General features: G+C 42.9%; 1 protein-coding gene across 2 annotated transcripts in view; it reads left to right on the forward strand.

Annotated features, from left to right (window-relative positions):
• The window catches only part of RASGRP1 (RAS guanyl releasing protein 1), a 93,938-nt gene that overhangs the window by 53,178 nt on the left and 26,642 nt on the right, over positions 1-14,118 (forward strand). Inside the window, exons 4-7 of one of the 2 annotated variants that reach the window (XM_030843087.2) lie at positions 6,579-6,641; positions 7,585-7,716; positions 9,645-9,798; positions 13,290-13,463. In XM_030843087.2, coding sequence (XP_030698947.1) covers positions 6,579-6,641; positions 7,585-7,716; positions 9,645-9,798; positions 13,290-13,463 — 523 coding nt within the window. Of the gene's footprint in view, positions 1-6,572; positions 6,642-7,584; positions 7,717-9,644; positions 9,799-13,289; positions 13,464-14,118 lie in introns of both variants that reach the window. The other variant, XM_070044934.1, reaches the window with a different exon arrangement.

A 14,118-nucleotide genomic window follows, 5' to 3' on the forward strand; every position in this document is an offset into this window, starting at 1 on the left:
TGAAAGTATCTCTAGGTCTGAAGTGGTCTCTTGTAGACAGCATATATATGGGTTTTGTTTTCGTATCCATTCAGCCAGTCTGTGTCTTTTGGTGGGAGCATTTAATCCATTTACATTTAAGGTAATTATCTATAGGTATGTTCCTATTATCATTTTCTTAATTGTTTGGGGTTTGTTTTTGTAGGTCTTTTCCTTCTCTTGTTTTTCCTGCCTAGAGAAGTTCCTTTAGCATTTGTTGTAAAGCTGGTTTGGTGGTGCTGAACTCTCTCAGCTTTTGCTTGTCTGTAAAGGTTTTAATTTCTCCATCAAGTTTGAATGAGATCCTTGCTGGGTAGAGTAATCTTGGTTGTAGATTTTTCTCCTTCATCACTTTAAATATGTCCTGCCATCCCTACTGGCTTGCAGAGTTTCTGTTGAAAGATCAGCTGTTAACCTTATGGGGATTCCCTTGTGTGTTATTTGTTGTTTTTCCCTTGCTGCTTTTAATATGTTTTCTTTGTATTTAATTTTTGATAGTTTGATTAATATGTGTCTTGGCATATTTCTCCTTGGATTTATCCTGTATGGGACTCTCTGTGCTTCCTGGACTTGATTAACTATTTCCTTTCCCATGGACTTGATTATTTCCTTTTGCATGTTAGGGAAGTTTTCAACTATAATCTCTTCAAATATTTTCTCAGTCCCTTTCTTTTTCTCTTCTTCTTCTGGAACCCCTATAATTCGAATGTTGGTGCATTTAATGTTGTCCCAGAGGTCTCTGAGACTGTCCTCAGTTCTTTTCATTCTTTTTCCTTTATTCTGCTCTGCAGTTTTTATTTCCACTATTTTATCTTCCAGGTCACTTATCCGTTCTTCTGCCTCAGTTATTCTGCTATTGATCCCATCTCTAGAGTATTTTTAATTTCATTTATTGTGTTGTTCATTGTTGCTTCTTTCATCTTTAGTTCTTCTAGGTCCTTGTTAAATGTTTCTTGCATTTTCTCTATTCTGTTTCCAAGATCTTGGATCATCTTTACTGTCATTATTCTTAATTCTTTTTCAGGTAGACTGCCTATTTCCTCTTCATTTGTGAGGTCTGGTGGGTTTTCATCTTGCTCCTTCATCTGTTGTGTGTTTTTCTGTCTTCTCATTTTGCATATCTTACTGTGTTTGGGGTCTCCTTTTTGCAGGCTGCAGGTTTGTAGTTCCCGTTGTTTTTGCTGTCTGTCCCCAGTGGCTAAAGTTGGTTCAGTGGGTTGTGTAGGCTTCCTGGTGGAGGGGACTAGTGCCTGTGTTCTGGTGGATGAGGCTGGATCTTGTCTTTCTGGTGGGCAGGTCCACATCTGGTGGTGTGTTTTGGGGTGTCTGTGGACTTATGATTTTAGGCAGCCTCTCTGCTAATGGGTGGGGTTGTGTTCCTGTGTTGCTAGTTGTTTGGCATAGGGTGTCCAGCACTGTAGCTTGCTGGTCATTGAGTGAAGTTGGGTGCTGGTGTTGAGATGGAGATCTCTGGGAGATTTTCACCATTTGATATTATGTGGAGCTGGGAGGTCTCTTGTGGACCAGTGTCTTGAAGTTGGCTCTCCCACCTCAGAGGCACAGCACTGACTCCTGGCTGCAGCACCAAGAGCCTTTAATCCACATGGCTCAGAATAAAAGGGAGAAAAAGTAGAAAGAAAGAAAGTGGAAGGAAGGAAGGAAGGAAGAAAAAGAAATAGAGAGGGAGGAAGGAAGGAAGGGGATAAAATAAAATAAAGTTATTAAAATAAAAAATAATTAAGAAATTTAAAAAAAAAAAAAAAACCGGACAGATAGAACGCTAGGACAAATGGTGAAAGCAAAGCTATATAGACAAAATCTCACACAGAAGCATACACACACACACTCACAAAAAGAGGAAAAGGGGGAAAAAAATCATAAACCTTGCTCTTAAAGTCCACCTCCTCAATTTGGACTGATTTGGGATGATTCATTGTCTATTCATGTATTCTACAGATGCAGGGTACATCGAGTTGATTGTGAAGCTTTAATCCGCTGCTTCTGAGGCTGCTGGTAGAGATTTCCCTTTCTCTTCTTTGTTCGCACAGCTCCCGGGGCTCAGCTTTGGATTTGGCCCTGCCTCTGCGTGTAGGTCGCCAGAGGGCGTCTGTTTTTCGCTCAGGACAGGGTTAAAGGAGCAGCTGCTTTGGGGACTCTGGCTCACTCAGGCCAGGGGGAGGGAGGGGTATGGATGCGGGAAGAGCCTGCAGTGGCAGAGGCTGGCGGGACGTTGCACCAACCTGAGGTGTGCTGTGTGTTCTCCCGGGGAAGTTGTCCCTGGATCCCGGGACCCTGGCAGTGACAGGCTGCACAGGCTTCCGGGAGGGCAGGTGTGGATAGTGACCTGTGCTCATACACAGGCTTCTTAGTGGCGGCAGCAGCAGCCTTAGCGTCCCATGCCTGTCTCTGGGGTCCGCACTGTTAGCCGCGGCTCACGCCCGTTTCTGGAGCTCCTTTAAGCAGAGCTCTTAATCCCCTCTCCTCGGGCACCAGGATACAAAGAGGGAAGAAAAAGTCTCTTGCCTCTTCGGCAGGTCCATACTTTTCCCCGGACTCCCTCCCGGCTAGCCGTGGTGCACTAACCCCCTGCAGGCTGTGTTCACACCGTCAACCCCAGTCCTCTCCCTGCGCTCCAACCGAAGCCCGAACCTCAACTCCCAGTCCCCCCTGCCCCGGCAGGTGAGCAGACAAGCCTCTCGGGCTGGTGAGTGCCAGTGGGCACCGATCCTCTGTGACGGAATCTCTCCGCTTTGCCCTCCACACCCCTGTTGCTGTGCTCTCCTCCGTGGCTCTGAAGCTTTTCCCCTCCACCACCTGCAGTCTCCGCCCGCAAAGGGGCTTCCTAATGTGTGGAAACCTTTCCTCCTTCACAGCTCCCTTCCAGAGGTGCAGGTCCTGTCCCTATTCTTTTCTCTGTTTATTCTTTTTTCTTTTGCCCTACCCAGGTATGTCTGGAATTTCTTGCCTTTTGGGAGGTCTGGGGTCTTCTGCCAGCGTTCAGTATGTCTTCTGTAGGAGTTGTTCCACGTGTAGATGTATTTCTGGTGTATCTGTGGGGAGGAAAGTGATCTCCACCTCTTACTCTTCCACCATCTTCCTGATTCCCCTCTGAGAATGTCTGCGAAACCGCAGAGAAAACACTTTGATGACTACACGTGATATGGGAGCATAAGGTGAAGTTCAGCACACTCTCAAGTTGACATCTCTTAGGTAAAACTGGGACCCCCAAAGGGCTCTCCAAACTCCTGAACTCCACACTATGGAGGCAGCCCTTTGGATATGCTGCCTCTCTGCTTCCAGGCAGCTCAGGTCTTACATTTAAGTTCGTAATCAGTTTTGAATTCATTTTTGTGCATAGTGTCCAGTTTGCATAGTGTCCAGAATAGTCCAGTTTGATTCTTTTGCATGTAACTGTCCAGTTTCCACAATGCCATTTATTTAAGAGACTGTCTTTTCTCCATTGTATGTTCTTGCCTCCTTTGATTTAGACTAATTAAACATAAGTGTGTGGGTTAATTTCTGGGCTCTTTATTCTGTTCCATTGATCTACTTGTTTGTTTTTGTGCTGGTACCATACAGTTTTGATGACTGTAGCTTTGTAGTATAGTCTGAAGTCCGGGAGTGTGATACCTCCAGCTCTGTTCTTCTTTCTCAAGATTGTTTTGCTATTTGGGGACTTTTCTTTCCATAGAATTTTAGAATTATTTGTTTTCTGTGAAAAATGCCATTGGTGTTTTGATAGGATTGCATTGAATCAGTAGGTTGCCTTGGGTAGTATGGTCATTTTAACGATATTCTTCTAATCCATGAATACGGTATATCTTTCCATCTCTTCTGTCATCTTCAATTTTTTTCATCAGTGTCTTAAAGTTTTCTGACTGTGGGTCTTTCACTTACATAGTTGGATTTATTCCTGGATATTCTATCCTTTTCGATGTGATTTAAATGGGATTGTTTTCTTAATTTCTCTTTCTGATAGTTCCTTGTTAGTATATAGAAATGCAACAGATTTTTATATATTAATCTTGTACCCTGCAACTTTACTGAATTTTGATGAACTCTGGTAGTATTTTGGTGGTATATTTAGGATTTTCTATGTATAGTATCATGGCATCTTCAAACAGTAACAGTTTTACTTCTTCTTTTCCAATTTGGATTCATTTCTTTTTCTTGTCTGATTGCTCTGGCTAGGAATAAAAGCGGTGAGAGTGGGCATCCTTGTCTTGTTCCTGATTGTAGAAGAAATTCTTTCAGTTTTCACCATTGAGTATGATGTTAGCTGTGGGCTTATAATATATGGCATTTACTATGTTTAGGTATGTTCCCTCTATACATCTTCATGGAAAGTTTTTTTTAATCATAAATTGTTGAATTTTCTCAAATCCTTTTCTGTATCTATTGAGATGATCATATGATTTTTATTCTTTATTTATATATTCTTCAATTTGTCAATGAGGTATATCCCACTGACTGATTTGTGGATATTGAACTATCCTTGCATTCATTGGATAAATTCCACTTGATCATGGTGTATAATTCTTTTAATATATTGTTGTATTTGGTTTGCTAATATTTCGTTGAGAATTTTTGAATCTATGTTCATCATATTTTTATCACTGATATTAGCCTGTAATGTTCTTTTTTTGTGATATCTTTGACTGGTTTTAGTAGCAGGGTGATGCTGCCCTCATAGAATGAGTTAGGAAGTGGTCCTTCTTCTGCAGTTTTTTGGAATAGTTTGATAGGTGTTTACTCTTTTCTAAATGTTTGGTAGAATTCACCTGTGAAGCCATCTGGTCCTGGACTTTTGTTTGCTGAGAGTTTGTTTTTGTTTTTGTTTTTTTTAAATTACTGATTCAATTTCATTATTGGTAATTGGTCTGCTCATATTTTCTATTTCTTCCCGGCTCAGTCTTGGAAGATTGTACATGTCTAGGAATTTGTACCTTTCTTCTAGGTTGTCCATTTTATTGGCATGTAACTGGTTGTAGTAATCTCTTACTTTCTTTTATATTTCTGTGGTATTGATTGTAACTTTTTTATTTCTGATTTTATTGATTTGGGCACTCCCATTTTTTTTCTTGAAGAGTCTAACTATTAGATCTGAAGTGCATCTCTTGTAGGCAGCATACATATGGATCTTGGTTTTGTATCCATTCAGCCACTCCATGTCTTTTGACTGAAGCATTTAGTCCATTTACATTTAAAGTAATTATTGATAGGTATGTACTTGTAATTTTAAATCTTAGATTTTTTAAATACTTCAGAGGCTTTTCTGAATTCTAAATAGTTTTTATAACTTCAGTAAATTAAAATTATCAACAGTAAAGCTAACATTACCTTAGATGTTCCAAAGCTATGCATAAACTTAATAAGATTTGAATTTAAAATCACAAGTGTAAATCCCTTAATTGTATATTCCAGATTGAAGTTTCAAGACTCTCGTTCTAATATGCTCTTAAACATTACAGGTATATAAGATTTCAAAAGGCATAGATCCCTTCCTAATAAAAAAATCAGTAATATGATTTGGCCTGTTTTTTACTTTGCTATATTTGTCTGAGTTTTCCAAGGGTTAAAATATGCATAGCCACTGAAAGAAGACTGCACAGCCCCAGTTAACTGAGACATCTGCTGGCTGCTCAGTGGATTCCTCTCAGGGGCCCTGCTGAAATTCACGGAGCCCTGGATTGTGGTTAATTTGACATGGCTTTTAGAGGAGAAAGAGGGCAGTGTCTTGCGGGGCACACAGCCCACATAGCCTGATTCCTCAGTATGTTGATGGAAGAGGGTAGGACCACCCAGGTTCGTCACTGGATTGGATTTTGCATTTCTGTGACCTTTACAGTAAACACTTATTCTTTCCATATATCTCTAGAGATGCGTGAACTTGGTGGAACTTTGCCATTCTTTCTTGTTCTTAGAATGGCATCATTCTCGTGGAATATTCCGAATGGTATTGATCCTTAATGTGCTCTCCAGTTGTATTTGGATCATTCACATAGCTTTTTCTGACTTGCTATTACAACCTGTAAGATCAATCTACTGACATTTTCTAGGCATGTATTATCATTTTCCTATTATTGCCTTGATTATCATTACAATATATCTGAATATTTATTCCTTCCCTTTCTTCTAATTCAATGCACAGATTTTTTATCAGTTGCTGAAAAGATAAGAACAAGCTCTTCTTTTTAGCTTGTCTCCAGCAGACTCCTAGTCTTGGGCATGGGCAGAGGTCACTTGCCCCTTCTTTACTTCTTACAGGTCACCTGTGCGGGGACATTGCTGTGCTGTTGACTTCCTACTTCTGCAGAGGAGATGCTGTGGCCTTCTTCCATAAGCGACTTCAGCATGGGCTAAAGTCACCATCTTTGCCCTTCATAAGCATACAGCTGCACACATTGAGTTGGTTTTATCCTATGGCCAGGGAGAGAAGAAACATTAAAAGAAACTATTTGTGGGGCTGGAGGGAGGGTAGTTTTAGCAATACTTGCAAAGATGAAAGGTTGTTTGGTTTCTATAACAGAGGCTTCCATTTCCCTTAACCACAGCCATACCTATAAGGATGCCTTGGCAAAGAATTCACCAGGGCTTTGCCTGAAGATCTGCTATTTTGTAAGGTAACATTTCTGCATGCATTTGGGACTTTGTGGAGTGGGGTGAAATGAAAGAGCCAGAGACTCTAGCTCTTTCCTTGTCCTCCCTGCCTTTCCCTTCCTGACCATCTATACAACACCTCTGGACAGACCAGAAAGGGCAATTGTTAGTACTGGAAAGTCCTCAAAGAGCATAGTCGGTTTTTTCTGATGTGCCTGAGCTTAATATTTTATACCAATGTTTTTGTCAACCTTACAGCATTTTGGTATCAAGTGACATAAGGGAAAGGTTATTTTGTTTGTTTTTATTCCCAAGTATAAAAGTAATGTAGCTCATATTAGAGCACTTTGAAAATATAGAGAAGAATATAACTATAGTAGTAATCACTTATATCCAACTACCTATTTTGGTATATTTCCCTTGTCTCTTTCCAAGTAGGTTTTTTAACATAGTAGAGATCAAAATACATACAAAATTTTGTATCCTGTAGTTTTCACTTAACTTTAAATCATAGGAATCTTCTCTAGTCATTAAAAACTTTTTGTAAACATTATTTTTAATGGCCATGTAATATCCTGAGGTATAATAAAGTGTAATTTACAGATGCATTGTCCAATCTTTGGACGTTTGGTTTGTCTGCCATTGTCTTATTTATCATTCTCTCTGATATACATGGTTGTGCCTAAATCTTTGCAGTGGCTTCCTTCATTATGATTCATCTTATCATAGCATAGCATTTAATATGTGGGGCGCAGAGGATTGTCAGTGGGTGGTTTTCTTCTCTTCCCCCCACCCCTACTCCAGTTCCTTATATTCTGTGTAGAGAATATAGATTCTATATTCCCAGGAATATAGAACAAACCAGCCCCTGTCTTTTTCTGAATCCTTTTTGCGGGAAGAACCCACCACAATGTGCGTCCTTGGCTTCAGTTTTGGCTTGTGTTTTTTTTAAATCCCACCATGTAGGTATTGGATAACAGAATTCTGGATCATGTTTAAAATAGATGCCAGCTTGGCAAGCACTATGGAAGAGTTTCAGGAACTGGTGAAAGCTAACGGCGAGGAGCTGCACTGCCGCCTGATTGACACAACTCAAATGTGAGTGTCGTGGTTTTGACGCCTCTTTCGAAACCACCTCCCTCCTGTAATACAACCCAGGCCGCTCAGCAAGGCTCTTCGTCCTGCTGTGACGTCTGCTCTACCCACCCCAAGAAGCCCTCAGGCAGGTTCAGATGGCCTCATGAAAGAGAAAAGCTTGACGTGTAGCAGGAAAGCAGAGAAGCCCCCTGGTGATAACGGTGTACGTGACTAATATCCAAGAGTAGGAAAAAAGAAGTCTCAGTGAAAAAGAAATCAGGAAGCCAGATATTGACTAAAATTTGTATAAATCCCAATAAACTGAAAGTGTGATGACTAAATTGGTGCCTCTTCAGCAGCTAACGCCTGGAGGGCCCCTGCACTTATAAATGGGGAAGGGACTGCTGGAAAATGGATCGAGCAAAGGGTTTATAACATATTCGGTAGGCCAAAAAGTTCTGCAAGAGACACTTAGACCTATGCAGAGATAGAAAGGATCTCAGGAATACTGCATATTATTCCTTGGATTTCTTATTTATGAGATGGTCCCACTCTGGAAAAATGAATGCCTGTCCTAATCTGGGGAGAGGAGAGTACACTCATCATATGCTAAGGTTTTCACAATGTGGCCCCTTCGTTTTAGAATAATACAGATCCCTAGGACATAGAATTCTAGGGCTGAAACATATTTTCAAGATGATTTTATCCAACGTCCTGGGAAACAGGCTCAGCAAGGCTTGCTTCTCTGGGGTCACACAGCTAGCTGAGTTAATGGCAGAGCAGAATCTGGACTGTGAGAGCCCTCAGTGCCCTGTGCCGTGGCCCTGTGGAAATGATTTCCAAATCACATGTCAGAGTCCCAATTAAATCTACATAGCGGGTTGGACTCTCTGTACTTCTTTGCTTAGAATTATAATAACTTGAGAGGTAAAAGAAGGTTTTACAGTAACAGTGTCTTCATTTTTTAAATGCAGCACACAGGGCCCAGGGCAGTTCTCAAACCCTGATTTCCTTATCCCAATACACCCCTAGCTGACTTTCCTCTACCAATATTTTCCACGGTATATTCTTTAGGAATTAGTCAGTGGGATATTGCCCGACCAGATATACTTGAGAAAGAGAGACTCGAACTTCCTTTTTGCAATGCATCTCAGAGTGTGTAATATGCTCTTTGGCTAAGGGGGCTGCAGGATTTGTAGCATTTCCCAAACTCATTTGACCACAGAACCCTTTTGTCAAGAGACAAGGTTCTCAGGAATACAGGTTTGGGAAACACAGATCTGCAGCCTGCTACCTTTCTTTTTGCTTCCTTAGTGTAGGAAATTGAAACTGAGTAAGAAACACGTGGATTGATTACAAGAAAATGTGTGGGGGGCTAACTCTAGGGTTAGCTAGACTTCCTTGGTCATTTCAGTGGCTGGGGACATTTGAGGAAAATGCCACAAGTCTGCCCAGAGTGACCACCTGTTCCTACACATGATTACCCAGCATGGCATCTCCTCTCTGTGGTTCTCTGTGCTTTTCTGGCATGAAAACTGCCCCACTACCTTGAGATTTCCAACCACATAGAGTCCCCATCACCCTCATGAGATGAGGAAACACACAGAAGGCATGGAGAGGGCAGACCTGCCAGGGCTACACAGAGGAGCCAGGACACTGTGAACAATGCCCGAGACTCTGTCCTTCCCACAGACTTAAGACAAATGCATTTTACCCAGTTCCCATGGCACGTTCAGAAGGCTCAGGGAAAACCATCAAAGCTTCCTAGTCGCCACCGTAGGAAAAACTGATGTGGGGAAACTGTTAATGCATTGCTTTGACCAAGGAAAGTTAGGTAACGGTGCTTTGCATAGTCTTGTGAGAAGCGTTAATGGATTTATTTGCATTAAAAAGCAATTTTGATTTATTCTTTTTCCCTGTCTTCTCCCTTTCATTTTTACCCACAAAAGCAATGCCCGTGACTGGTCCAGGAAACTGACTCAAAGGATAAAATCGAACACCAGCAAGAAACGAAAAGTCTCCCTGCTCTTTGACCATCTGGAACCAGAAGAGCTCTCCGAGCACCTTACCTACCTGGAGTTCAAGTCCTTCCGGAGGATATCTGTATGTACCCGAGGGGCCGGAGAAAAGCTTCCCTGGGATATCTCTGAAAATAAGCAGAGGAATTCAACAGGCCATCCACCTCCTAACCCTAGAGGCCCCCTCAGCGCTGGTAGGCTTTCCCATCACTCTGTGTCGTTGGGAAAATCAGGACACGCTGCCTTGTTTGTTGCTCCTGCTTTGCTGCACGCTCCCATCCTCCAAGCCCACCTCCCTCAGCCCACCACTCGCTCAAGTGGCAATACTGTGGGCACACCTGGTACCCTGCACACTTGAGTGTACACACAACATGCATGCGCATACACACACACACACATTTTATTCCTGATAATCATTAGGCTTCCAGAATGTTTTTTTTTAATTTTCCTCCAAAAAAATGAGGCTAAGTCCTGTAAGAGGACTTGAATTCATTCTAGAATAGGCTTTGGATGGCTGTGGGAAATCTCAAAATAAATCAGATGCTACTGGTCTAGCCCAGAATTTACCTAAACCCTTGAGGTGGTGCTGACATGGCCCAGCAGTCTCCCCTGATTCTAGAGAGAAACTGTGCTGACACAAACCTTGCTCACTGAAACTCCATATGTGATACCAAAGAACACCAGCTCCATACAAGAGAACTTGCCAACAGAGCCTCACTGGCCGATATGATTTCCTGAGAAATGACTCCATTCAGCCCCCACCGCTATGGAAAGATACAGTTCTGAGCTTTGCTCTGAAAGTAGAGACTACCTAGTTGCTGGATGCATTTCTTAGATGTACCTGTTCCCTGCTGAGGTGATGGAGGCCCAGGGGTGGCTTGGACCAGATCACACAGTTTATTAGAGTCAGGGTTGAGACCAGGATCACAAGCCTCTCTCGGTCACTCAGCACCAATTAATTGAGGCTGCTTGTGTTTGGAAGGAGAGCTGCAAACCAGGTTACAGGGGTTATTATAGCTTTTCTCCCATAATGTTGACAGCCTCCCTGTTTTCACACAGCTATTTTGCCAATCAGCCAGGAACCTCCCCACCCCCTCCAGCCCAATTTGGAAATACGTCTCCAAGCATTCATCTGCATGGGGACCTCCAGTCTCCTCACTGGCTCCCCTCAGACAGAACCACAGGCCCCAGTTGGACCGCTCCCCCTGGGGGGTTTCCATTTGGCAGTGCCTCTCGTGTCACGGGGGAAGGACACTGAAAAGAGCCATTTATCACACTGGAAATCTGAGCTGTACTGGGGCCCAACTGGTAGGACTGCTCTGTCAGGCCTGTGGGCTGTTTGCTCCCTGCCAGGGCTCAGATCAGTGGAGGTGGAAGGGAAGAGTCAGTGCAGAACAAGGCCTCTGCGCCAGTGCTCCCCCAGTGTCGGTGCAGGGTTCTAGCTGCAAATGAAGACATCAGCTTGAACCTTCATTTGTTTTGAATGTCACGGTCACCTCGTAGAAGACTTTTGGGGGGATCTTTTTGTTTTACCTACACAGTTCTAAACAGTTTTCCCCAAGTAGGGTGGGAGGGAAATTTATCTCTGCTATGAATTGAGTGACATTTGATATTTTCTGCTTATTATTATAATACTTTAGAGGGGGGAAGAATTATACTGAGATAATTCTTTTAAAAAACAAGTGGATTCAATATGTTACATTTCGAATGGGAGGGGTATATAAATGTAGTCACTGGAATGAATCGGGGAACTTTTTCTTAGAACCGGTAAGATTTGTGCTGTATATGTCTCTCTTAAGGAGTAGGTTTGGTCTACTCATATTTTTCCACCCATCAGCAAACAGCACAGAAGAATGGGGCTCAGTTAATTTGCATTCATTTTATTCAGGTTATGAGATCTTCTCATCAGTGTATTACTAGTCAGGCAGGACTAAGGTGTGTACGCTGATGACAACCCCCTCAACCCTTCCCACCCAATCTCAGCGGCCTAACAAAGCAAAAGTTTATTTTTCACTCCTGCTACACAGGGGCCTCTGCTGACCACAGGTGCTCAGAGGCTGGGTGTGGGAGGCTTCATCTTGACATAGATCTCCACGATCTCTGCAGCCTGGAAAGGCAACATAGCCAATCATTCACTGGCTCTTCTATCTCAAAAGTCGTCACATCTATCAGCAACTCCTAAATATCTAAAGATCTTTAGGGTATGAAATGATAGTGTGCTCAGCTTCCTAAAAGAATTTCCCTGAAAAGCATTCTTTCCAATACAGTCCCAGCGAGAGGATTTTTCTTTATTTCTGGAATGTGCGTATTACTAATATAAACATCATTATTAAAACAGTTCCCTTGTTTCTGCAAAAAAAAAAAAAAAAAGGTCATTCATCACGTCACTTCCACTGACGTTCTCCTGGCTAAACTGTCATGTGGTCACACCTGATCTCAAAGGGCAGAGTTGAGAAATGGAGAGCTGGAAATAGCTGGGGAACAGCACTGAAAACTCCCATGGGAGCACTGGAGCAGAGCAAACTCTCCTCCCTCTGTTATACTATTTGAGCAGAAGGATTGTTTGTGACAGGGACACAGTAGCTGCAGTCATGACTTATACACTGATCTTCTGAGACATTTCCAGCTTCACATCTGCTGTTTGTTTCAGCGTCAGCCATAGTGAATGCCATTGCCCAGGTGAATGGGAAGCTGTGGTCCCCAAATAATAGCTAACCAGTGTCACGTACCCCACTCACTTCGCCCCTGCTCGAGTTGGCGAATAGAGGGAAATCCAGACAGGGCTGTTTGATCATGAGGTTAATAATATCTTGTTAGCACCACCTCACACTTATGTAGTACTTTGAAAAGTTAAAGTGCTTTCACAGGTTATCATGTTTGATCTTATTAACAATTCCGTGTCCTAAATAGGACAGATGTTATCCCGGTTTTGTTTTTGTTTTTGTTTTTGCGGTACGCGGGTCTCTCACTGTTGTGGCCTCTCCCTTTGCGGAGCACAGGCTCCGGATGCGCAGGCTCAGTGGCCATGGCTCACGGGCCCAGCCGCTCTGCAGCATGTGGGATCTTCCCAGACCGGGGCACGAACCCGTGTCCCCTGCATCGGTAGGTGGTCTCTCAACCACTGCGCCACCAGGGAAGCCCTATCCCATTTTTAAGTTAAGAAAACAGCTAGGAGAGAGAGAAAAAGAGTGTGTAACACAGTAGATTCTGTGAGATGATCTTTTTTTTCCCCCCTTACCTTCAGCAACATAGCTGGAACTAGTACTGAGATTTTTCTTGTATACTGTATTCTTTAGAATTGAAAAGGGGCACTATCCCTATCTACTCCACATAATATTGGGGTTAACTTGTATGTGTACACATCCATTTAGGCCTAATGACGTTTGATGTAGAGGGACCATGCTGTGGGTAGAATAAGAAAGATGTCCTTCCTACCATCCTTGTCTGCAGGAGAGGAGAGCCAAGAGCTCATCTGTCCCTTAGCAGATTCTAGCCATCAACTCAGCAGAGGTAATAAGCCCCTCGGGTCTCCCAGAATACTGGAGCGGCAGTCCTGATGAGTTTCTTTTTCCCCAGTTCTCCGATTATCAGAATTACCTCGTGAATAGCTGCGTGAAGGAGAACCCTACCATGGAGCGGTCCATTGCCCTGTGTAACGGCATCTCCCAGTGGGTACAACTGATGGTTCTCAGCCGCCCCACCCCCCAGCTCCGAGCTGAAGTCTTCATCAAGTTCATCCAGGTGGCTCAGGTGAGTGACTGGATTGACTTAGCGCATGGGCTAAGAGGTAAATTATCCCCTCTTCCCCCAGCCTAGTCTATCCATTAGAGCTGCTTTCTCATCATGAACCTCTGGGTGGGGTTTGTGCACTTTTAGCTGCCCCCAGATCTAGATACGGTGACTCTTCTACATCCCACACAAGGGCCGTACGGAGAGGGCCCTACAGGCCACCTTCAAGGTCAGGATATGGTTAGATCTGTTTAGATCTTTAACATTTTTCAGAAGATGCTTACCAGCCTATATTGTTTTACCAAATGTGGCCCACATGGCAAAGGAAAGGGCAATTTCAGGTTTTAGTGGAGCTGGACCAGCCTGATTTAGGTCTGTGAGCCCATGTTGTGTTGAATAGCTGGGTTTAGTGTTTGAGGGGCAGAGTTTAGGCATCTGATAAGAGAAAAGCAGATACTGTGAACACATATTTGAAATTTCACAGAGATTCTAGCATCTCTGTCCCAGTTACTGTCCTATATAGGCATTGGCGTTGCCCTCAGAAATAAAAGTCTGGTTACTTTGGGGTGAAGGATATAAAGGATTATGCTGAACGATATATTTTTTCATCTCTAGATGTTCTAGACCAGTGTTTCTTAAAGTGTGGTACATGGACCACCTGCTCTGATGTTAACTA

The sequence above is a fragment of the Globicephala melas genome, chromosome 2 (genome assembly GCF_963455315.2).
Source record: "Globicephala melas chromosome 2, mGloMel1.2, whole genome shotgun sequence".
In the NCBI taxonomy this organism is placed as follows: Eukaryota; Metazoa; Chordata; class Mammalia; order Artiodactyla; family Delphinidae; genus Globicephala; species Globicephala melas.